The sequence below is a fragment of the Mucor velutinosus genome, assembly GCF_035048745.1.
Source record: "Mucor velutinosus strain NIH1002 chromosome Unknown tig00001569, whole genome shotgun sequence".
Taxonomy (NCBI): Eukaryota; Fungi; Mucoromycota; class Mucoromycetes; order Mucorales; family Mucoraceae; genus Mucor; species Mucor velutinosus.
Window position 1 is genome coordinate 1,451,168 of NW_027041921.1, and position 22,339 is coordinate 1,473,506.

The 22,339-nt window shown below is 39.3% G+C and overlaps 9 protein-coding genes across 9 annotated transcripts; 6 read left to right on the forward strand and 3 right to left on the reverse strand.

Annotated features, from left to right (window-relative positions):
• Positions 1–1,030: 1,030 nt before the first annotated feature.
• Positions 1,031–2,128, forward strand: ATC70_012659 (uncharacterized protein; the record flags this gene model as incomplete). The annotated part of the gene is made up of 1 exon (XM_064831830.1): positions 1,031–2,128. One exon carries the CDS (start codon positions 1,031–1,033, stop codon positions 2,126–2,128), a length of 1,098 nt encoding a protein of 365 aa, XP_064678110.1.
• Positions 2,129–2,670: 542 nt separating this feature from the next.
• ATC70_012660 (uncharacterized protein) lies at positions 2,671–3,794 on the forward strand (the record flags this gene model as incomplete). Its single annotated transcript, XM_064831831.1, has 3 exons — positions 2,671–3,124; positions 3,185–3,268; positions 3,331–3,794. 3 exons carry the CDS (start codon positions 2,671–2,673, stop codon positions 3,792–3,794), a joined length of 1,002 nt encoding a protein of 333 aa, XP_064678111.1.
• Positions 3,795–4,047: 253 nt separating this feature from the next.
• Positions 4,048–4,474, reverse strand: ATC70_012661 (uncharacterized protein; the record flags this gene model as incomplete). The annotated part of the gene is made up of 2 exons (XM_064831832.1): positions 4,048–4,264; positions 4,317–4,474. 2 exons carry the CDS (start codon positions 4,472–4,474, stop codon positions 4,048–4,050), a joined length of 375 nt encoding a protein of 124 aa, XP_064678112.1.
• A 1,044-nt stretch (positions 4,475–5,518) lies between these two features.
• On the forward strand, positions 5,519–7,367 carry ATC70_012662 (uncharacterized protein; the record flags this gene model as incomplete). The annotated part of the gene is made up of 5 exons (XM_064831833.1): positions 5,519–5,565; positions 5,617–5,658; positions 5,717–6,070; positions 6,136–6,201; positions 6,296–7,367. 5 exons carry the CDS (start codon positions 5,519–5,521, stop codon positions 7,365–7,367), a joined length of 1,581 nt encoding a protein of 526 aa, XP_064678113.1.
• Positions 7,368–8,986: 1,619 nt separating this feature from the next.
• On the forward strand, positions 8,987–9,636 carry ATC70_012663 (uncharacterized protein; the record flags this gene model as incomplete). The annotated part of the gene is made up of 4 exons (XM_064831834.1): positions 8,987–9,219; positions 9,278–9,365; positions 9,423–9,524; positions 9,583–9,636. The coding sequence occupies 4 exons, from the start codon at positions 8,987–8,989 to the stop codon at positions 9,634–9,636; spliced, it is 477 nt and encodes a 158-aa protein (XP_064678114.1).
• A 365-nt stretch (positions 9,637–10,001) lies between these two features.
• PFA3 (palmitoyltransferase for Vac8p) lies at positions 10,002–11,960 on the reverse strand (the record flags this gene model as incomplete). Its single annotated transcript, XM_064831835.1, has 9 exons — positions 10,002–10,325; positions 10,381–10,550; positions 10,607–11,079; positions 11,140–11,243; positions 11,303–11,318; positions 11,394–11,464; positions 11,519–11,675; positions 11,727–11,806; positions 11,871–11,960. The coding sequence occupies 9 exons, from the start codon at positions 11,958–11,960 to the stop codon at positions 10,002–10,004; spliced, it is 1,485 nt and encodes a 494-aa protein (XP_064678115.1).
• Positions 11,961–15,630: 3,670 nt separating this feature from the next.
• On the forward strand, positions 15,631–17,308 carry ATC70_012665 (uncharacterized protein; the record flags this gene model as incomplete). The annotated part of the gene is made up of 6 exons (XM_064831836.1): positions 15,631–15,945; positions 16,023–16,091; positions 16,144–16,329; positions 16,433–16,635; positions 16,710–17,154; positions 17,204–17,308. The coding sequence occupies 6 exons, from the start codon at positions 15,631–15,633 to the stop codon at positions 17,306–17,308; spliced, it is 1,323 nt and encodes a 440-aa protein (XP_064678116.1).
• A 1,267-nt stretch (positions 17,309–18,575) lies between these two features.
• FAA2_6 (medium-chain fatty acid-CoA ligase faa2) lies at positions 18,576–18,947 on the reverse strand (the record flags this gene model as incomplete). Its single annotated transcript, XM_064831837.1, has 2 exons — positions 18,576–18,847; positions 18,914–18,947. The coding sequence occupies 2 exons, from the start codon at positions 18,945–18,947 to the stop codon at positions 18,576–18,578; spliced, it is 306 nt and encodes a 101-aa protein (XP_064678117.1).
• A 1,222-nt stretch (positions 18,948–20,169) lies between these two features.
• vip1_3 (Protein vip1) lies at positions 20,170–21,532 on the forward strand (the record flags this gene model as incomplete). The annotated part of the gene is made up of 4 exons (XM_064831838.1): positions 20,170–20,251; positions 20,320–20,526; positions 20,580–21,124; positions 21,179–21,532. The coding sequence occupies 4 exons, from the start codon at positions 20,170–20,172 to the stop codon at positions 21,530–21,532; spliced, it is 1,188 nt and encodes a 395-aa protein (XP_064678118.1).
• Positions 21,533–22,339: the final 807 nt, after the last annotated feature.

Consider the following 22,339-nt stretch of genomic DNA (forward strand, 5'->3'; position numbering starts at 1 on the left):
TTTTTGCTTGCTCATCCATATACTATTGGTACTATATGATTTATCCACACACAAGCTGATGCTGTACACGATTGTATGATTTATTTTAAAAAATCATGGTTTAATGACACACTGCTTTGAGATACACTACAGTTACTCCATAGGAGTTTAAGCTACTGGTGTTCATCTTGTTGTACATAGAGATCTAAATTCTACCACGTCGACTGATCCATTGGAGCCCAAGCATTCAAAACCCTGGCATTTCATTATGCATGCATCTTAATTGAACTATTCACATATATGACTAATAAAAGCTGAGCATGGTTGATATTAGCAATATTACTGTCAAATTAGACCAGTTGTAAAAAGCTCTTGCTGCCAAGGATAGTATAGCATTTGTATTATAAGGGTCGACTGCTGTTGTTTGGGTAATTAGTCCAAGTACATTGTCATGTTGATGCCCGATACTATCGCTTGATTTCATGCAGAAAGAAATTATTGACAGTGATTGAGCTCGCTCAAGCCGTTGGATGTTCTTTAAATGTGTGAAATAGGTAGTGAGGACCACTATTAGAAACATAGGCAGCGATTGTACTCGAAATATTAAAGTTATGATACCATCACCATTCTCAAGATAATGATCGGTACTGATTGTTACACTCTTCAATGCAAAATTTGATGGGTATTAATTGAGATGTCTAGTGACATTGATAATTGATCTACCTACAAAAGATAAATAAGGATAATATGGTTGCATCTTTAACGGCACTCATCATATGTTGTTAAATTTTTAATGCTTAACTATCTGCCATATAAACTACAAACTAGTGGCGTTTCCAACCAATGTTTTTAATGTGAACCTGGGATATTTTTAATATACCCTAAATAAATCGATGCATTGAGGCCGTTCAGATCGAGACGAAATAAACATATATAATAGCAGTAGTACCTTGATTCAGCTTTCTTTCTCTCTCTCTCTCTCTCTCTCTGTGTATCTCTTCTGTATATTCTGTTTCTTGGGCGTATTATTACAAAAGAACGAAGCATTGTCATGTCGCTGTCAGTCAACCTCAATTCAACTGGTACATCCAACAATTTGCAGCATCTTCAGCAGAAACCAATGTCTATTTCATCCATCACCTCTTCTCCGCTCCCTAATTCTGTAAGCTTAGCTACTAATTCACCAACAGAGACAAATACGGACTTGTCATCCCCTCCCTTGAGTCATAAGTACAGCTCAAGGTCACCCAACTCGCCCACGCTATACTATCCAATGTCTATGCCGAACTCTCCGGATAGCCCTACTTTCCAACATACATCTCCTGCTGCTATTCATCATCCCCATCCCCAATATCACAACCATCATCAGCAACAGAAGCAGCGCCGTTATATGCCATATCATATCGATCAACATCATCAAAGCAGACATCATTCTTACCAGCAACGTGACACTAATTGTGCGGCCTCTCATTACCCTGTCAACTTACATAGCAACAGTAATCAGTACGGCCATTATCGCACGACCCGATCATCATCCATATCATCTGCCACATCTGCCACAGCGCCTCCATTGACTTTGAAGGAGCGAAGACAGCGCAACAAGGCTGCTTCTGCTAAATATAGGGCAAAGAAGAACCAACAGCATGGTGAAATGCGGATGATCATCTCTTCCTTGACAAAAGAAAATGATCTCTTACAAAGACAACTAGATCATGTACGAAGAGATAACGATAAACTGAAAGCTACATGTGACACACTTCGTGGCAAGATGATGGCTGAAAAAATGCTTAAAAAGCTGTTGCACAGTGAGCATCCACAAGCAGATGATTTGCAAGGATTTGTTGATGATGAAGGCGATGATGAAGATGCCATGGATGGCCTTGATGAAGACTACGATAACATTGACAATGGACAGCACTATCACGAATCAGCCAAGCATGCGCATCAATATAATGGCGACAGTGATGGCTCTTATTCTTCTGCCAACAATCAACCACAACCTCAGTCAAATTCAACATTCTTCGCGAACACTCACAACAATAGGTTTGAAGAAGATATTGATTTCGAAGACGAAGAAGACGACGACGACGATGACTTTAGTGATGAGAATCAACCAAATTACAGTCATCGTGGTTGCACTCGATCTTGAGGATCACACAACTTGCCCCTGACAATGCTCAAATTACACTCCTTTTATGATATTCTCTTTTTTTGATTTTCTATTCTATGCAAACAATTCCAATTCTAATACTCATATATACAACACTTTATGACATGTAAAAACTATAAAGAAAAGATGCAAGCAAGAAGCCCCTTTTATACTCTTTTAACAATCTATGATGCTGTGCCAGCTGAACCCAAGCTAATAAAAAACGTAATTTAAACTCGCAAGATTCATATTTGATTGCTGATACTGGCATTTCGATAGTCATGAGGCGCTGGAAGATCGTTTTGATGCAGGAGATCTGCTCTATTAGCCATTTTCGAATATGAATTACCATTACAATGGCAATTTCATTACATCCAATAACAATGCCCGCGTGTTCTACATGTCTTGAATCCATCAAACCCTCCTCCTTACGAAATTTCAATGGACGAGTCTCACAAGAAACTAAAAATAAAATAAAAAAATATTTGTTTCTTATAGATACTTCCCTCTCTTCTTTAACCATACAACCACATAAATCGACAATGATTATCTTAAAGAGCCTGCTCATTGCATCGATTCTATATCCAATTGCAAAAGCTGATACAGCATCAGCGAGGGCAGCGTCATTGAATATTACTCAGACATGGAATGCACCTATTCCATTATCCAACGCTGCTACATCATCGGCCGCTAATTACATTGCTGAAAAATGGTTCACATCAAGTAAATCGCTGTACGGTGCCAATGATGTGAGCTTTGTCCAGGACCCTTTTGGGGCGAATAGCACAGAGAATGTTGTCAAAGTGCTCTACCCAGCTGGCTCATATGCTCCTGTTGGCACAAAAAACGACAATACAGGAACCACTGGTGGCCTTGAATTTTATTCTGTTCCTGATAGTGGAACTTACTACAATACTGCTCTTTTGAGTTATGATCTTGCATTTGATCCTGGCTTTGACTGGGTCAAAGGAGGGAAGCTTCCAGGTATCTTTGGAGGTATGTAGTACACTAAACGTCATTTCTACTAATTCATAATCTAATGAGTTGAATTTCTAGGCGCTCCTGGTAAGGGTTGTTCTGGTGGGGAGAAGGCCACAGGTTCCAATTGCTTCTCAGTTCGACTAATGTGGAGAGGTTCAGGTAATGTAGCTACGCGAGCATGATGTATACAGCGAGATATTCAGGATATATGTGCATAACAGGTGCTGGTGAAGCCTATGCTTATATCCCAACTTCTGACAGTTTATGTAAAGCAAAACAAGTCATTTGCAATAGTGATTACGGTACATCATTCTCCCGTGGTATCATTCAATTCTCGCCTGCAAAATGGACTCGTATGGAGATCTACGTCAAGCTGAACTCTGGCTCTAATGCCAATGGCATTTTACAAGTATGGCAAGACGGTTCATTGAGGATCAATCAGCAAGCAATTCAGTTCAGATCCAGTAACGATATCGGCATCTCTAGTATGATGTTTAGTACATTCTTTGGTGGAGGAACAGCAGATTATGCGACACCCATTGACACATCAACATATTACAAGAATATCCAATTCAGTACTGGCAACACACCTGATCCAGTTGGTGATAATTCTGCTGCATCACTGACTCTACCCGTCTTTTTGTATTCTATTACTGCTCTTGTCATGCTGGCTTGCTATCTTTAATCGATCCCTCTTAGAATGTAGTTAGACATCTATGTATTTATAATACCAATAAACCAAATGTTCGAGTCAATCAAACAAATCGTGTCAATGAAAAGGGTTATAAATTATGTATATTTGATTTTCCTTTAAAAAAAAACAGATGAATGAATATACTATATATCTAAATCCAAAAAAACCCGGGGATGAGTGGAATCCAAACATGATCTCTTTTTCTTTTGCGATGTATCTTTGATGATGTTGCTGACTATTGCATTTAGTTTTCTTCAGGAACAATGACGAACTTTGGTGTGTTGTAATATCTGGTGTTGTTGTAAACTGATTCTCCAGCCTTCCAATCCTTAACATCCTTCATGATTTCTGCCTCACGAGCCTTTGCTGCTTCAGTACGACGATAAGTATCACGGTCTGCTTCAGCAGTTAAAAGTGGGACGAGGTTGATACGAGCCCAGAGGTTTTCACGCTTTAATTCTCTACATTAGTCTGTTAATCAATGGTCGCTGTGTGATGGCAGATGTCATTTACCTTCTTTCAAGATTGCCTTGGAAGACTTTGTAAAAACCAAAACCACAAAAGGCGGTGACACCTGCAAGGATGACCATACCAGATGGGCCACGCTTAGGCAAGTAACGACGATATTTAATCTCGGGATATCCTTGAGCGGGAGCCAAGTCTTGAGCCATGTTCTATTAGTTTATATTAAGAGAGTGGGGAGTAAATGTATTATTGAAAGGTTTGATTTTTTTAAATAATGGGGTAATAAACTAAAAAAAAACTCACCCTTCCTTGCTTTGAACATCTAGCGTGACGTCAGCAGCTCGATATTTGGTCCTGAACCTTCAAAAGTCCATCATGAGAGTTGCAAGTGATGTTTTACTTTTCATTTGATGAAATTGACAAATTTCGGCATAACTTGAAAAATTTACTATAGTCTTGAATTTAAAAATGCTAATATACTAATTCCTAGGTCTATATTATACTAGTTTATTGAGGATCCTACGACAGATAGCATAAAAATCCTTTTCTTATAACATCTGTTGGTTCTGGGGATCCCTGGAATGCTATTGGCCGACAATATACGGCCAATCATATACGGTTATATGTCGGAGTTAATAATTTTCAAAAAAGGAAATTATGAGATACCTTCGAGATTGTGGATAAGAAAAGAAATAACCATCTATACAAACGACATTTAAGCAAGTAGTTGCAAGTATAAAGGTTCTGATCATGAGTATTGTTAAAGTCCTAACCAAATCTTGCTGCAATCTAAGAGTTTTCTTGGCATAACCTCGCTTTTTCAATTCAGGAATGCGGAACATACGCGTAGTTATGGATCGCTTGAAACTATGTGCCATCTTGTACATAAGAAAAGGTTAAACAAAAGTGCTCCCAATCTACTACAGTAGCTATTGTTCAGATCTATTTGTCGTAATGTGTTCTGCATGGAAGTCTGGGCTTTGCTGTCTTGGATTAAAAGGGGCTAATTTCCTTTTCGATATGATTAAAAGCCTGGTAACGTGGCCCAGCAAATGTATAAATGTAAACCTTAAAGCGAAATAGAAGGGATGGGTGAAAAAAGGTCCAAAACAAGCCTCACTCACAGTTGCACACATTCAAATCAATGTTACACTTTTGATTGAAACTAAATAGCACTTCATTCCTTTTTTCCCTTTTTCTTTTTCATTTGCTTATACCCCTTTTCTTATTGTTTTTTTTGAACACACATCATGGCTGAACATTGTCCTACATTGGGCGGTCTAAGTGAGAATGGATTGTAGGTTGATTCTATTCGAATGAATTGAACTCGGCTAATCATGCTGCATAGTAATCCAGAATTCGATCTGAAGCAACTTGTGTTGAATCCAAAGTATTTCCTGATTATACAACATAACCAAGCTCTTTACTAACTTTGAGCACAACTTTAGTAATACAATGCATGTTTGGGGTTGGTTAGTATCAGGATTTCTTGTCTTGGTAACCACAACCATCGCATCGCATACAATCAACGAGCATCTTCATCACTATTGCACACCAGATATACAACGCCATAAAGTGAGAGTAATAGCGTATCCAGCAGCGTATGCGATTCTAGCTTGGCTGTCGTACTTGAAATATGACTATGAAACAGTGATTCTATTTTTCGCTCGTCTGTTCGAATCATTTGCTGTATATAACCTATACATGTGTCTACAGTCATATTTACAGCCATACAGACTAAGAAATCAAGGCAAAAAAGAGCCTATTTCCACAAAGGTCTTTGGATTTTATAACTTCAAGCTGTAAGTGCTCTATATTCACATGAAATGCGCTGCATACCTAAATCTCGCGCTCCCTGTTTTTGTAGTCAATCAAAATGGGGCCTTCACTTTCGAGTAATAACAGACATTCTTGTGCTTCAATTCCCTATTTGGTAATCAATCAAGCAAGCAATCATTCACTCAAAGAATGATTGCATTCACAAAATGAATGAATAGAGTTCATTAATTGACTTTTTATATTTACAGGAACATCATATCTGCATTGATATCAATATTTACACAAATCAAAGGTGTTTATTGCGATGGCCAGTTCAGCCCTCATGGAGCATACGTTTATTTGGCCACCATTCAATTTATATCGCTTTCCATTATCCTGATGGCACTTTTCACCTACTTGTCAGTATACAACGACGAATGGAAGGAGGGAAATATTCGAGCACATGGTATGTTTTGGTGTGTAAAAGGACCCATCATGGTGATTTTCTACTTTGGAGATATTCTGTTGGCCATTTTGGGATACTTTAATGTGATAAAGGATAAGCCAGCTAGTACTCCTGGTGGCACCTACTGGACTGCAGCAGCTATCAAAAATGGGTATTATGTTTTGATTATCTGCGTTTGTATGGCCGTTGTCGCTATGCTCATGCAGATTTATTTTGGATTAGATGCAAAGGAATACCAAACAGAAGACCCCGAATTCAGCTATTTCGAGGCAGTATCAGATGGATTCTTGGCTTATATACCACAATTTGTAAAGAATGTATTCATGTGCGGTGGAGATACAGTTGTGCTGGCAAAGAAGCGCATCAAGTTACGAAAAGAAAGACGACTTAGCGACGACGAACATAATTTATTATCGCCCTCTGACCGTGATCTAGAGACTGCAACGGCGCTCGAGAGTGCTACGTCTATTCATGAATACTTGGCTCAACCAGCACCATCACTACAAAACAACAAGCTTTACGATGAAGACAGTCGATACCAGCAGCAGCCGTATCATCATAACTTTAATGCACTGCCGTTGGAGCCACTAGGCATCAAATCAAATTCAACATTGCAGGAGCAATCGAACGATGAGAAGCCAACTGCTAATTTCCAACAAAGTAACAGCACATATGAAGTTGATGAATTAGCCATCAACCAGCATCAACAACAGCAGCAAGTACCACAATCTCCACTACAGCATTACCAACCAGACCTGGCTATGCCTCCGCCTCCCATGCAATCGAGAGCCCTCAACCGCAATGATGAGCCTGCTGTAGAGTCGGTTCATCAACACTCAAATCATTTTACTCCTCATGATCTTGAACGTAAATAAAATTGACTTTCTGTACATATGAAACGCTTATGTTTTCAGCGTGATATTCAATGATAGTTTGCATTTCGCAGTAGAATCCAGGGTTTGAGAAGCAATTTGCAATGATTAAAACTACCAGATACAAATATGCATTATACATTGTGAATAGAACTTCATTGAGCTAACTTAGTCAAAGCAAAGGAGGGTAATCAGCTTGAGCTATAGTATCCTCTGATCTGCAATCCTTTCCTCATTGGCTTCACAAACATCAATGATTTTCTTTATATATATATATATATATTGTAACCGTAGTGGATATACTTTTATTTAATGATTGACCTAATACTTACAAAACTCCTACGTAACGTTATGTAAAGCAAAGTGTATCTGAATTGAGAAAGAGGCTGAGAAGCCAATCAAGTGGTCTCGATGATTGAAGAATTTTATCTGGAGTTCCTCAAGAAGAGAGTGCAATTGGGAAAGATTTCGTCGACCAGAGAGGGCAGTGTCCAGAGCAGGGCACTTGATGCGGCTGCTAATTTTTGTCATACTTGTAACACCTGATAAACAACTAAACACCAAAATGCGACTACAGTATCATACTCTGCATACCAAAATTCTTGCTTCCATCGAGATTTGAGCTGGTGACCTTGCGTTTGGCAAACGCACTTTCTACCACTATGCCCAACCACCAAGGACACATCAATGATTTTCATTAGAGACACAACCTGGCCATTGCCAGAATATTTTAAACCCCGTTTCACTTCTTCAACAGATTGGTCAAATTTTGATTATTTCGACTTGGTTTGTCTATTTTCCCGAGTCTCGACTATACAAATTGTGCTGATCATCCCGTACTCCCTTATGCTTTTTTGGAGTACTTTTTAAGGCGCATCTAATGGAGCTATTTATGCGAGGTATTTTGAACAAGCCTATTAAGCAAATTGTAAAAATATGAAAATGCTATTTTGACCAAAAAGTCGAAATTTTACATTTGAAGATCTTACAAATATGGTTTTAGGGGTTGCTTTGGATCGATAGAAACATTTTGAATTAATATATACCATAGTGGAGATCTTCATTTTTGTGGCCAAAAACGCGATCGTTTGATTTTTGACGAAAACCATGAGGTATCTCTCATGGTTTTTGGTCGATTTTTGACAATTCCAAAAAAAGTTGAGCAAACGTGTCAGAAAGTTAGGGCTAGACGAGAGCGACTGTTTGGTGTTATTTTGAAGGCCCAAACTCGCTTTTAACGCGAGAAATCCTGACCCAAGTACATAAAAATCTCGCTGTGTACTGCATATAATTGAGGATTAAGAGGTAATGTACGCATGCAGTCTGACCGTGTATGAATTTTTTTTTTTTTTTGCATACAAATGTGGAGCATCCTAGAAGAGCCGGATTCACATTTGCAGGCCCCTCATGAGGGCATGTTAGTAGTTGAAATATCAGTGAATTTTGATGATCTTTCTCGCCAACCCTGAACTAGCGAACTGGGAAGATCTTCAACTACGTAATAATGGAGCGAAAAAAACACTCCGGTTGATGGTCTATTTCCTCGGTATCTAGAAGAGCATCCAAAATCCCGTTGTTTCCCTTTTTCTTTCTTTATCCAATTCTCATATAAATATTAAATCATGTCTGATTCACTCAAACAACTCATTCAAACCATCATTGACCAAGAAGAAAAGTGTCAATTCACCTCATTTACCTCTGAAGATGCTCTCAGTTTGGGCCTTGCTCTTCTGGAAAATGCCAAACCTTTCAAGAAGTCTGTCGTTATTGATATCGCCTTAAATGGACACCAACTCTTCCATTATGCCATGAATGGTACATCTAAGGATAATGATGAATGGGTTCGTCGTAAAAAGTAAGTGTTTTCCTGTCAATAGATGTAGGGTTTTCTGACATGTATCTCGTGCTTGCAGTAATACTGTCAACCGTTTCGGTCGCTCCAGTTTTTATGTTGGTCGTTATATTGCTAGCCAAGGTAAAACCGTCGAAGAAAAGTACTTTGTAAGTGGCAAACCCTCGGCATGTTTGGATTGGTTGTGTATTGATACCGTTTTGCAGGTCAGCGAAAAAGATTATGCTACCCATGGCGGCGCTTTTCCATTGAAGATCAAGAATGTGGGTGTTGTTGGCACAATTACTGTTTCCGGCCTTTCTCAAGAGGTAAGTGATCGAATAAGCAGCGAGGATCTCATTTAACGAATATGGTCATGCGAATTAGGACGATCATAACTTGGTTGCCAACACAATCTTGGAATACATCTCCAAGAACTAATTGCTGAAAACCAATATCATTACTAATCAATGAAACAGTCTCAATAATGTGGATCAATGCTTCCAGATTATTTGGTCAACTGGATGGTTTTGTGAATGTCTCTTGAATGGCCTTCTGGTTGATGATTTTGTGGATGTGAAGACGCCTACATATGCTATAGAAAATCCAAAACTAGTGAATAAATATTGATATTAATTACGCTATTTAGTCATTTTCAATTCTGTCTGCAAAAAAGTAGTATAAGCTCTTTATTTGGTTCAACAGCACAGATCTATAAGAATATGAAATACAAAAGAGATAACAAGAGACAAGCAAAAGTAGGGGGGGAGGAAAATTACGATAAAGGAGGATGTAGATCAAACAATCTAATCAGAAGCAGAAATCATGTTTTCAGGTCTGACCCATTGATCGAATTCCTCAGAGGTCAAGTATCCGAGAGAAAGCGCAGCCTCCTTCAAAGTAGTACCTTCCTTGTGTGCCTTCTTGGCACACTTGGCAGCCTTATCATAACCAATGTGAGGGTTAAGGGCAGTGACCAACATCAAGGATTCGTTCATAATGTTGTTGATCTTCTTCTCGTTGGCTTGAATACCAACAACACAGTTCTTGGTGAAGGAAGTAGAGGCATCAGAGACAAGACGGATGGATTGGATCAAGTTCTTGATCATGACAGGCTTGAACACATTGAGCTATAATTCAAATTTAGTAAATTGGTAAAGGGATCCGAACACGTATCAAACTTACTTCGAATTGACCGTTAGAACCAGCAACAGAAACAGCAGTGTTGTTACCAAGGACTTGAGCACAGACCATGGTCATGGCCTCACATTGAGTGGGGTTAACCTTACCAGGCATGATGGAAGATCCAGGTTCGTTTTCGGGCAATGAAAGCTCACCAAGACCACAACGAGGGCCTATGCAACATATCAAATCTCATGTCTCTACATCTCTATACATATGCAGTTCTTACCTGAACCAAGATAACGGATATCGTTGGCAATCTTCATGAGAGAACAGGCGACGGTGTTGATGGCACCATGAGCTTCGACAATAGCATCGTGAGCAGCAAGAGCTTCAAACTTGTTGGGGGCAGTCTTGAAAGGAAGACCAGTGATGTTGGAAATAGCCTCAGCGACCTTTACATCGAAACCCTTTCTGGTGTTAAGACCAGTACCGACGGCAGTACCGCCTTGAGCAAGGTTGTAGAGACGTTCCAAAGTACCTTCAACACGGGCAATACCATAGGTCAGTTGTTGAGTGTAACCAGAGAATTCTTGGCCGAGAGTCAAAGGAGTAGCATCTTGCAAGTGAGTACGACCAATCTTGATAATGTGATCGAATTCCTTGGACTTGGCATCGAGAGCATCACGCAAAGTGTTCAAAGCAGGAAGGAGACGGTGAGTGATTTCAACAACGGCAGCAACGTGCATGGCAGTAGGGAAACTAAAGACGGGATATTAGATGAGAACTGGCTCGAGATGCCTAAATCAAGGCAAAACTTACGTATCGTTGGAAGATTGACTCATGTTAACATGGTCATTGGGGTGAACGGGAGTCTTGGAACCAAGTTCACCACCAAGAAGTTCGATAGCACGGTTGGAGATAACCTATCGAATCCATTCAATCTCATCATCCTCTTTGCACTCATATATTATCAATGCCTTACCTCGTTGACGTTCATGCTAAATTGTTCAAACAGAAACAGGATCCAGGTCCGTCAGTCCAACATGCTGTTACATGTTCAATGCACAACTTACTTGGTTTGAGTACCAGAACCGGTTTGCCAGACAACAAGAGGGAAGTGATCAATCAAACTACCATCAATAACCTAACCAACTGGTTCACTCATTTGTACTCGTTCAGAACCATCAAATCAACTCACTTCATCAGCAGCCTTTTGAATAGCTTCACCGACCTTGGCATCCATACCATAGGTCATGTTGACAGTGGCAGCAGCCTTCTTGAGGACACCGAAAGCACGAATCAAAGGTTCGGGCATACGCTCATGTTGACCACCAATGTCAAAGTTTTGGAGAGATCTGCATGTAGTCAGCATCACAGTGTTCTTCATTGACAGTTTCTTATATTACCTTTGAGTTTGAGCACCCCAATATTTATCAGCAGGAACTTGAAGATCGCCAAAGGTATCACGCTCAGCACGGAACTTTTGCTATATAAAGGTAAAGGTTACGATAAGAGAGATAATGGTAAAAATTCAGGTACCAATTGCTTACCAAAGCAATAGAAGCACTGCTGAAGAGACGGCTGGAACGGTTGAGAACAGAAGCTTGGCCCAAGAACTTGGTTGAAGTAGCACGCAACATTTGATAAATGTGAAAAGAGTGTGTGATTTGAAAGAAAAGAAGAGAGGCAAGCCCTTCTCCGCGAATTTTATACTCTATTTAAATTTTGGTGAAATAGACCGGGGTGCCTTTTTTCATGCTTCCTTTCCGCATTGTTGATTTCAACGATGATGATTCATGGATTAGTATGAAAGGGGCACTTCTCCGATTGAAAATGACGTCTGAACGATCCACCACCCCACATTTTCTCATAAGCGAATGATATCTTTCTTGCAAGCATTGCTACTTGTGGAGCCTTCTACCAATTGAGGATTTGGTTTGCAGGTTGTTTCTTTACCTTTTTCCAATTGACAAGGCTGTGTATTCTGACCCCCACTTTTACCCCTTAAAACTGTTCCTATATCTTCCGTGTGTCTGGCTGTCTGATATTTGTCATATTTTCGATATTTGTAACGCAAGACATTGTTTGTGACACTACGAGCATGGAATGGGATTGAATGCTTTCTGGATGTTTGCCTTTCTGTTATTCCAGAAACTAGTAGCTTTCTATAGTTGTTCGCTTAAGTAAAGGCATCAGGTTTCATCTCGGGAGTGAGAGTAGTTTCAGGCGTTTCGAAGCGCTTAAGCTGAATTCAAGCCTTTGGTGAGTAAATCATATTGCAAAATAATGGTTTGGACAGCAGCCCATTGAAAATCTTCAAAAACGATGTGATTCAGTTTCCGGCTGTGTGGGTTGTGCGTTGTATGTCATGTTGCAAGTGACCAAACCCATCCATAGCTTTTGCTTATGGGAGATACCAGATTTAGCCATGGAAATGAAAGATGGCTTGGGATTCAAAACCACCACAATGTTGTTTATGAACTGTTCGCTTCACTGCAAATGTTTGGATACTGTGCACATAGTCAAATCAGCGATATCTCTACGTTTAATCCTGACCTCAGACATAAATACAGTATTATATGCCAATGTGGCATCTTTTTTAAGTCAGTAATTCTACAAATTGGGCCATTGTTATCCTCGCCCACATATCTAAGAAACTAAAGCTGATTTTCATGTATTAGCTATTAGTAAAGGTGCTGGTTAGCCTAACCGCGTACTAAGATGTGAGCATTCGTATATTTAGCAAATTCTAATCATTATCCTGATCAATGTTTGCGCTGGATCTCAGTTGCAAGATGAACACAAGCATTTCTTGCTGATGCCCTCGCCGCAGCCTTCGAAGGCTTCAGTTTAAAGGAGTCCCAGGTGGTTACATTCATCAAGAATTAATGCAACTTGACAGTGAAGCGTATCACTCGACATCTCAAGATGAGAAACTCTCCCAAAACGCTTCTCAAAAGGAAAGAGTGGGTCGAAAAATAATCGCAAATAGACATGGGCTACCTGAGCAATTGCGTCTTTGTGGATGAGTCTGCATTTGATATCAATATGAGGCCTTCAGCAGCAAGATCTGCAAAAGGCACACCAGCAATTGTTACAGCACCTTCACCTTGTCCAGTCAGTCATACCATTCTAGGGGCCATCTCTGTTATAGGCGTGGTGAATATTGAGATTAAATAGATTGCCCAATATGAAGCCAAAGAGAATCAAATTCGATGACACTCGCAATAGAAAACAACCGTAGCCTAAGAAGGCGTTGTCAAAGGGTACTGTCACCGGCCAATACATGTTATTCTTGCAGGATATAATGAATTTGATGGACCAGTATCCCGATATGAAGAGTTTCTACATCGTCATGGACAATGCCCCAATACACATTGCTAACATGAGTGGCCGAGACAGGTAATGGAATGAGAGCTACCGCCCTCTTGAATGTGAGCCAGCATTCTGTGAACATGTTTGACAAATGTCTTTGAACGTAGCCTATTTAATAAGTTTTACTGCAATTTTCAGATACATTTCTTGTAAAAAGATCGGTTTTGTTTATTGAATACGCCATTTGGGATTGCCATAGATGCTAATTGAGGGCCTATTTAGCATTCATCAAGGATTAGAAAAGTGAGATCATTTGAGTAAACTGCTGTCTATAATGTAGTGATTTTGGTTAATCATATATGAGCCAGGCTTGACAGATGCCAGGCAACTCAGTTTTCATATTAGGGCTGTAAAAGTGTCTAGAGACTGAACATTTATTATATGTTATGATATGATATGATAAGGAGCCTTCTGTAGCATGAAAGAAGAGTTACACACTTATATAGCTCTGCTAATTGCATAATACAACTAGATCAGGACATTATTGTATAATGACTATACCAAAACCTTTCCAGCCTTTGCAGAACCAGGCATTGACGGCAACACTTGACTTCAACTATTAAGCACAACCATGGCAGAGACCAGACTCTATCACAGCTCATATACCAATCAAGACTTACTGTGCGCAGATCGCCATCTCCATCACACGCATGCTATCTCAGGGGAAAGAAGACGTGACTAGCGCAAGTACGTTGCTTTCATCCAGAAAATCAGATCGAGATGGCAATAGCAAGATCACTGCGGATATTTTCACAAGGCTGATAGGAAGCTGCAACAGCTAAAGATCGCCAAATGTTCATTCAAGTATATACTTATGTATATGTGTGAGAAGCTTGTAATAAATAAATTTGCAAGGAATGTGTCCACTTACTTGAACGTAGAGTGAATGGCAGCGATGTGTAGCATTGCACAGAGATTATCTTGTTGCCAACGCCTTATAATGAAGCAAAGCTCCCGAACCAAGCGCCGAGAAGATATATAGCAGATATAATTGCTTCCATCAATTTCATTACTCTGGCAAATGGTAATAAAAGCCGTTATTTCCACACACCTGTTGCCCAATACCTGAACATTGCTGATGCCGTATCCCACGAATTGCCATCTTCATAACACAAAATACGTATATAATGTGCTTAGCGGAAATACACTTTAAGCTACTCTTATACAACATGTCTATCAATTGCACGGGTTGAGCGACATGAATACAATCTGTAGACTAACAAAAGCTTGCATCATTTGGTATTGAATACAACGTTTCCACAATTTGAAAAATACGCGCCAGGAGAAGAGGCATTAGTTGCAATGATAAACAGTGTTTGCTGCTGCTCATAGCTTACCTTGATTTGAATGTATGATTATAACCAGCATTATCATGCACTGCAACTTGCTCAGGTTGCTATCCCCTTAACAAAAAGTACGTATACTCTAAGCTTAGAACAAGAGGCAAGCAACAGACGCTTATTTCCATCTCTAGGTTTCAACTTGGCTCGGGTGTTTACTACCTAAAGATTATCCATAAGCCTTACACCTGTTGGTACATAATATCCTAGAAACAAATTGTATATCCAACTATCAATGAAATTTTATTACTTTTTGTGTGGGAATGAAATGATAGATTATAAGCTGACGTCACCTGCATGTTTGAACTATATCATCGCGTTCCTTCTCTCATTATCACTTTTTTCCCATCATTCATCATGACCACGAATAAAAAAAAAGCAAAAAGAACCTGCAACACAAGCATTACCAAGTAACAACAAGCGCGCTTGTCTGAAAAGTCTTCCAGGCGACTTTATCCTGACTGAGGATTTTGCAAAGCAAATAAAGGCTCCCATTTTTATCTCTCAATTGCAAGCACGTGAATAGAAGAAGGAGGCTTCTTTGGTGCGCTCTTACATCCAAAATGCATACAGCCCGGAGAACTCACCAAACCAGATGATAGCTATGATAAATTGCACCTTTCGCAAGATAGTCGAACACAAGGATGCTGATGCAAGATTAAAAGACTATAGCTTATCTCTCACCAAACAATTTGAAACCGAGCAAAACAAGCAAAGATTCAGAAAGGAATACACGAAGCTGATTAACGAACAACAAATTGAGGAGATGGAGAAAGAAGCAGAGATTGAAGCTCGTCAGACAAGTCGCATCTTGACTACAGTGGAGGCTAGAGTTTATAGACAAACAATGCAGCAAAAACTGGATCAAATGTTTGACGAGGATGAGACTGAAGAATCAGGAGATTTACAGGTAAGTTAATTTGGCGTAGACTTTTTTGGTCATTAGTGAAGGAGAAAGGCATATCTTAACACTGGTTTTGACTTTAGACATTTGCTACCCCTGATGACCAGACGTTTGCTACCCTCGATGACCCGTTCGTCGAAGAGGAGGAGGAGGTATGTTCACGCATTTTACATTATGGACGTGAGTTCTAACGATTAAAATTAGTTCCCAACTCTGAAGGTTGTTAAAGAGAAAAACATATACAAGTACCAAGCACCAGCGCAGAATATTATTTCACCTCACAAACCCATCATTCAAGCAAACGATTTAGGTGTTCTGAAGAACTATTTTGACATCTGCATTGGGACAAGTCAAGATAAGGCTACCGAAGAAACCAAGCAAGAGTTTATGGTTTGCATGAAGGAACAAAAAATGTACAAGTTTCTTAAAAAAAGTGCCTGGTGAACTTTATGACAAACTACCAGTGATTCTGGACATCCAAGATCGTCTGAAGATGAAGAAGGCAATTATGGACCTCCCTGCTGAATCAAGTGCTTTTACTGAATTTGTCCAGTACACCCTGATTGATTTCACTTTGAATCTACTGAAACCAGGTAGTTTTAATGGAAAAAGCGACGAACGCAGCATCTTTTGTGAAGTATATATCCCAATATTCAAAGCTTTTGGCAACTGCCTTAGTGCATTGAACTATACATGGTAAGCCAACTGGAGTAGTAGAAGGCATATGACACTGGTAAATATAATCAACATTTCAAACTTTCAACATATAGGTGTGAAAAAAAAGCAAAGGATGCTGATTTCGTCTGGCTTGTGTCAAATGATTTTTCCAGGGAAAAGAAAGATAATCTGAAACTACTTGATGGCGTTGGCACCTTGGTGAAAGTTGACAGTACATACCTAGTAATGGAAAGCAGCGGTTTTAGCAATGACAAGATGGTCCCTCATTCCCTCAACGATACTCTCAAGAATATCAAGAATGGCCATGACAATTTAAAGTATTTGTTTAGTCAGTACCGAAACGCCTCTTTTGATACCATCAAGAAGGTGAACATTTTCTCCTGCCAAATCATTGAGGACAAGGTCACTCTGATAAAATACGCTGTCAAATGTCGAACAACTTGGAAAGTCGTTGAATGCCGTTCAGCTTCAGCGCCACTCACTATTGAAAACAGCTTCGATTATATGAGAGTTTTTGAACTCTTCGCATACATGTTGGTAAGTTTTGAAGCAGGTGTCTATACAGCTTTGTCTAACAATTTGATAGGATGATATTCAAAAACAACAATCTGTCTTCAAACAGCTGAAACTGGTGAACTTGGGCCTAGTGCCTGTGCCCGAACACGAAACTGTAGCCCATTGCCTGTTGTAACCTCTAAGTATATCAAAAAATTTCTATATAATTCCATCTCTAATATATACCACTCCCTCATCCATCTTGTCTTATCAATCATGTTAAAGTTTAATAAATCCAATTTGCTTACCCCTCAAGCCCAATAACAATTGCTTGCAAGTTGCATCTTAGGTGCTCTTGCTATCAGTAGTCCTGTAAATGTTTCTAATGAAAATGCTAAACGGTTCAAGCTCTCAAGACTACTGGCAAGAGTTTCTACAAAATTGATTCATCCAAAAAGATGTATTATCGCACTGATGATTCAAAGGAACGGATTTAGGATGTTCTCTATATTGCGGCAGCAATTTTGTTCATTAAAGAATAGTTTTTTTATGAAATTTACAAGATGTAGTGTACTCTAAATTTAGAGCAAGAGGAAAACAGCAGACGCTTATTTCTGTCTCTAGGTTTCAACTTAGTTCAGATTGTTTATTATCTAAAGATAATCCATAAGCCTTACTCCTGCTGGTACATAATATGCCCAGCACAAGACCCAATTCGCGCTTTTTTACATCTCAATTAGCATCTATGGCAATCCCAAATGGCGTATTCAATAAACAAAACCGATCTTTTTACAAGAAATGTATCTGAAAATTGCAGTAAAACTTATTAAATAGGCTACGTTCAAAGACATTTGTCAAACATGTTCACAGAATGCTGGCTCACATTCAAGAGGGCGGTAGCTCTCATTCCATTACCTGTCTCGGCCACTCATGTTAGCAATGTGTATTGGGGCATTGTCCATGACGATGTAGAAACTCTTCATATCGGGATACTGGTCCATCAAATTCATTATATCCTGCAAGAATAACATGTATTGGCCGGTGACAGTACCCTTTGACAACGCCTTCTTAGGCTACGGTTGTTTTCTATTGCGAGTGTCATCGAATTTGATTCTCTTTGGCTTCATATTGGGCAATCTATTTAATCTCAATATTCACCACGCCTATAACAGAGATGGCCCCTAGAATGGTATGACTGACTGGACAAGGTGAAGGTGCTGTAACAATTGCTGGTGTGCCTTTTGCAGATCTTGCTGCTGAAGGCCTCATATTGATATCAAATGCAGACTCATCCACAAAGACGCAATTGCTCAGGTAGCCCATGTCTATTTGCGATTATTTTTCGACCCACTCTTTCCTTTTGAGAAGCGTTTTGGGAGAGTTTCTCATCTTGAGATGTCGAGTGATACGCTTCACTGTCAAGTTGCATTAATTCTTGATGAATGTAACCACCTGGGACTCCTTTAAACTGAAGCCTTCGAAGGCTGCGGCGAGGGCATCAGCAAGAAATGCTTGTGTTCATCTTGCAACTGAGATCCAGCACGATTGACTTTATTCGTAAGCTTGCCGTAGATATCCCACTCTGGTTCCTCGTTCATTCGCTTTACCGATCCTTGAGCTGTTCTAGGATTGATTCCAGCCCGCTGAGCAGCAGGTTTTGCCTTCAAAAACTTGAACCTAAGCAGATATAAGAAGAGTTCCTTTTGCTCATCGGAATATGCGTTGTAGGATTTTGCTTGAACGTGCGATGTTGGTTTTCAGCTCTGCCAATGACAACATCTACTCTTGCTGGATTATGGACCTCTGGTTCCAAAACTAATTGATGTGATCGCCATTGTTGTAGAGAAGTAAGTGTTTGCGTTCTGTGTGGATTGTCAACTACTTCATCCCAATCCATTGCTTCACTTCCATCTTCATTGTAAACGCCTCCAAGCCCATCTTCTTTGAAAACTTCAAGCTCATCACAACAGTGAAAACGAAAGAAAGGACAACGGGCGCTGCTTTGGATGCCACTTCATACTTATTGAATACGCCATTTGGGATTACCATAAACGCTAATTAAGATAATGAAAAACGCAATTTGGGTTATTGGGAAGCGCGAATTGGGTCTTGAGAAATACGCCATTTGAGATTTTCAAATGCGTGAGTGAGTTTTCAAAAGCGCGAATTGGCACTGGAGGCACTGTACAAATAGCTGTCTTATTAATATAGACGCTGCGTTGAGTACAAAAATTCCACTTTCCAATGAATAGTACATAGTGCACTTGCAAGCGACTGCTGAGATACCTAAAATTATAGACTGCATCCAGTAATCAAATATACAGGTACTAGATATGTACGTAGAATTGGGATTATAAAGATTTACTACTCATCACATCAGCATATTGCAGCATTTAGTGCACTAGATCATCAACCTAAACCCAAAAATTTCTGCGGGATCATAATCCACATTTCAAATAGAAAATTTTGCCTGGATAGGAACATTTTGTTTGATTTGTAACCTCAAAAATTATTACTATTGCTTACTGTCTATGGCTCATAGAGTATCATAGCTTCATGCAACGCATATCGAACAGCTCTCCTTCTTATTGCCGTCGACATCTTAGAAACTAATGTGTCTCACATCAGCTAAATTACCATAGTAACGTCTTGATTGTGATGTAATATATCCATAGCAACAGAAATTTTTGATATTTTTAAATGTCATCTCACCCAAATGGTACCACATTCAATTACTTGAAATGGAAATATTTCTGGTTTGAAACCTTCTCATCTACTGAAAGCCTCGGCGTAATAGTGATTTTGTGTACCTTGTGGGTGATGTCTTGACCTTTTCGTGACTAAATATTAGAAATTTTTGGCATTGATTGGCTGCATGTCACCTTGAAGGTACTAAAATTGTATGTACCTTATCGGTTATCTGATCTTTACGAGATGTGCCATGTTGCATGCTCTATGTTGGTTTCAAGTCATTATTTGTATAAATAGACCAAGAGAAAGCTTTACCGTTCCTATCATTCTTTACCTTCTATTTTTTTATATACAAAACAACTAAATATGGCGAAATACATTAACGTTTTAATACCTTGTTTGGTGTTATTATACTTGTCCCAAGTGCATGCTCAGTCTAATACTGAAGGTGAGTTGTAATTGAACATTTCATACACAAACATTTTAACAAACATTCTAATCTATTGTGTTTTTCAGCTGATGCAACCAATGCTTCGGGTGAAGAAGAAGATGCCTGTGCACTTTTGCCCCTGGAAGACTATAACATGGGCCTCAGAGTGGGATCCATCTTTATTATCTTGGGAACTAGTGCAGTTGGAACATACCTTCCTATTCTTTTGCATCGTATCAGTCCTTACAAGCCTGGTGATTTCCGTGATTGGCTTCTGACCGTAGGCAAATTTTGTAAGTAATCATTCGATATGTAATATCAGCATCTAACATCTTCGTTTCTCTAGTTGGTACTGGTGTCATCTTGGCCACCGCTTTTGTCCATATGCTTCCTGACGCTTTTAATAACTTTAGTAGCCCCTGTTTGACACAAGGCTGGCTCTCTTATGGTGCTTTTGCTGGTGTCTTCTGTATGCTTGCTTCATTTGCTCTTCAATTACTGGAAGTGGTATCTGTCGCTCACATGAACAAACTTCGCAAGAGAAAGCAAGACAAAGTTGATGCTGAGCTAGGCAACATGCATCGCTACAACAACTTCGCACAAGAGAAAATACCTTCTGATTATGTACATGGCTCTCAAATTTCCAAGCAGAACACTATTGCTGATGAAGAGAGAATTGAATTGCATACTCATGATCACCACCATATTGGCGATAGCCATGGCCATTCTCATGGCGGCGCTTTTCTGGAGGAAGAGGATGCCTATAAACATATTGGCACATATATTCTGGAGCTTGGTATTGTGATGCACTCTATTCTTATTGGTATTACTCTGTCTACAACTGGAAATAGCGAATTCACTACACTTTTAATTGCCCTTGTGTTCCATCAGGTATGTGTTTGGTCTTGATATAAAATACAATATATTGATTAAGCTTCCAACTAGTTCTTTGAAGGCATGGCTCTCGGAACTCGTTTGAATGATTTGAGCTACAAGCAATGGTACAAGCCTGCTCTTATGGGTCTACTCTACATTATTATGACTCCTATTGGTATTGCTATTGGTATTGGAATTCACTCTTCGTTCAACCCCAACTCTTACTCTGCTGTGTTGTCTTCTGCTATTCTCGACTCTCTTTCAGCTGGTATTTTACTCTACAATGCCTACGTATCACTCATGAGTATGGAGATCAGTCATAGCACTGCTTTCCAAAACGCATCCACGATCAGAAAGGTCTGCAGTTTCGTTTCAATGTACATTGGTGCTGGTCTCATGTCATTGATTGGCGAATGGGCTTAGGTTATAAGTAGCAGCTCTAGTGCAATGTAAAAGTAATATCCGTTTATTTGTAATATCACTCTTATTCTTTAATACACACATCATTATTAAAAATTTTTGCCCCCCTAAATACTTTTCAAATCTCATTAAAGAAAAAAGTTGATCTAGCAAGTATGTCAAGAGACTAGCGTTATTAAGTATATAATACAAGAAAAATAGTATGATTGAAGATAGTGTTATGTAATTTGCCACCTACTTTCCATACACTACTTCATCTATTACTGTATTGCCTTCATGATGGAAAGGGCATTGGGTTTTTCAGTTGGCACAACCAGCCGCCAAAATTAGTTTCAACTCAGACTCTTAGTCTACTCCAGATTGGCCAAATTTTAATGAATTTTCGACTTGATCGATCAATGTTGCCAGATTCGACTAAAAAATGTGATGGTCATCCCATGCTCCTTTAAGCTTTCTTGGAGTACTTTTCAAGGCGCTTCCAATGATATCAAGTAAGATAGATGTTTTGAATAAACTCATTGAGCAATTTACGAAAATATGAAAAGAGGTTTTTGGCCAAAAAGTCGAAATTTTACATACCAAAGTCCGACAAAGATAATTTCAGCGATTACTTTAGATCAATAGAAACATTTTGATTCAAGATACACCATATTAAAAGTCTTCATTATCAAGATCAAAAACGCGATCGTTTGATTTTCGATGAAAACCATGAAGGGTATCTCATGATTTTTGGTCATGTTTTTTAGGTCCCCAAAAAGTTGAGCAAAGGTGTCAGAAAGTAACTGCCAGATGAGAGCAACTATTTGGTGT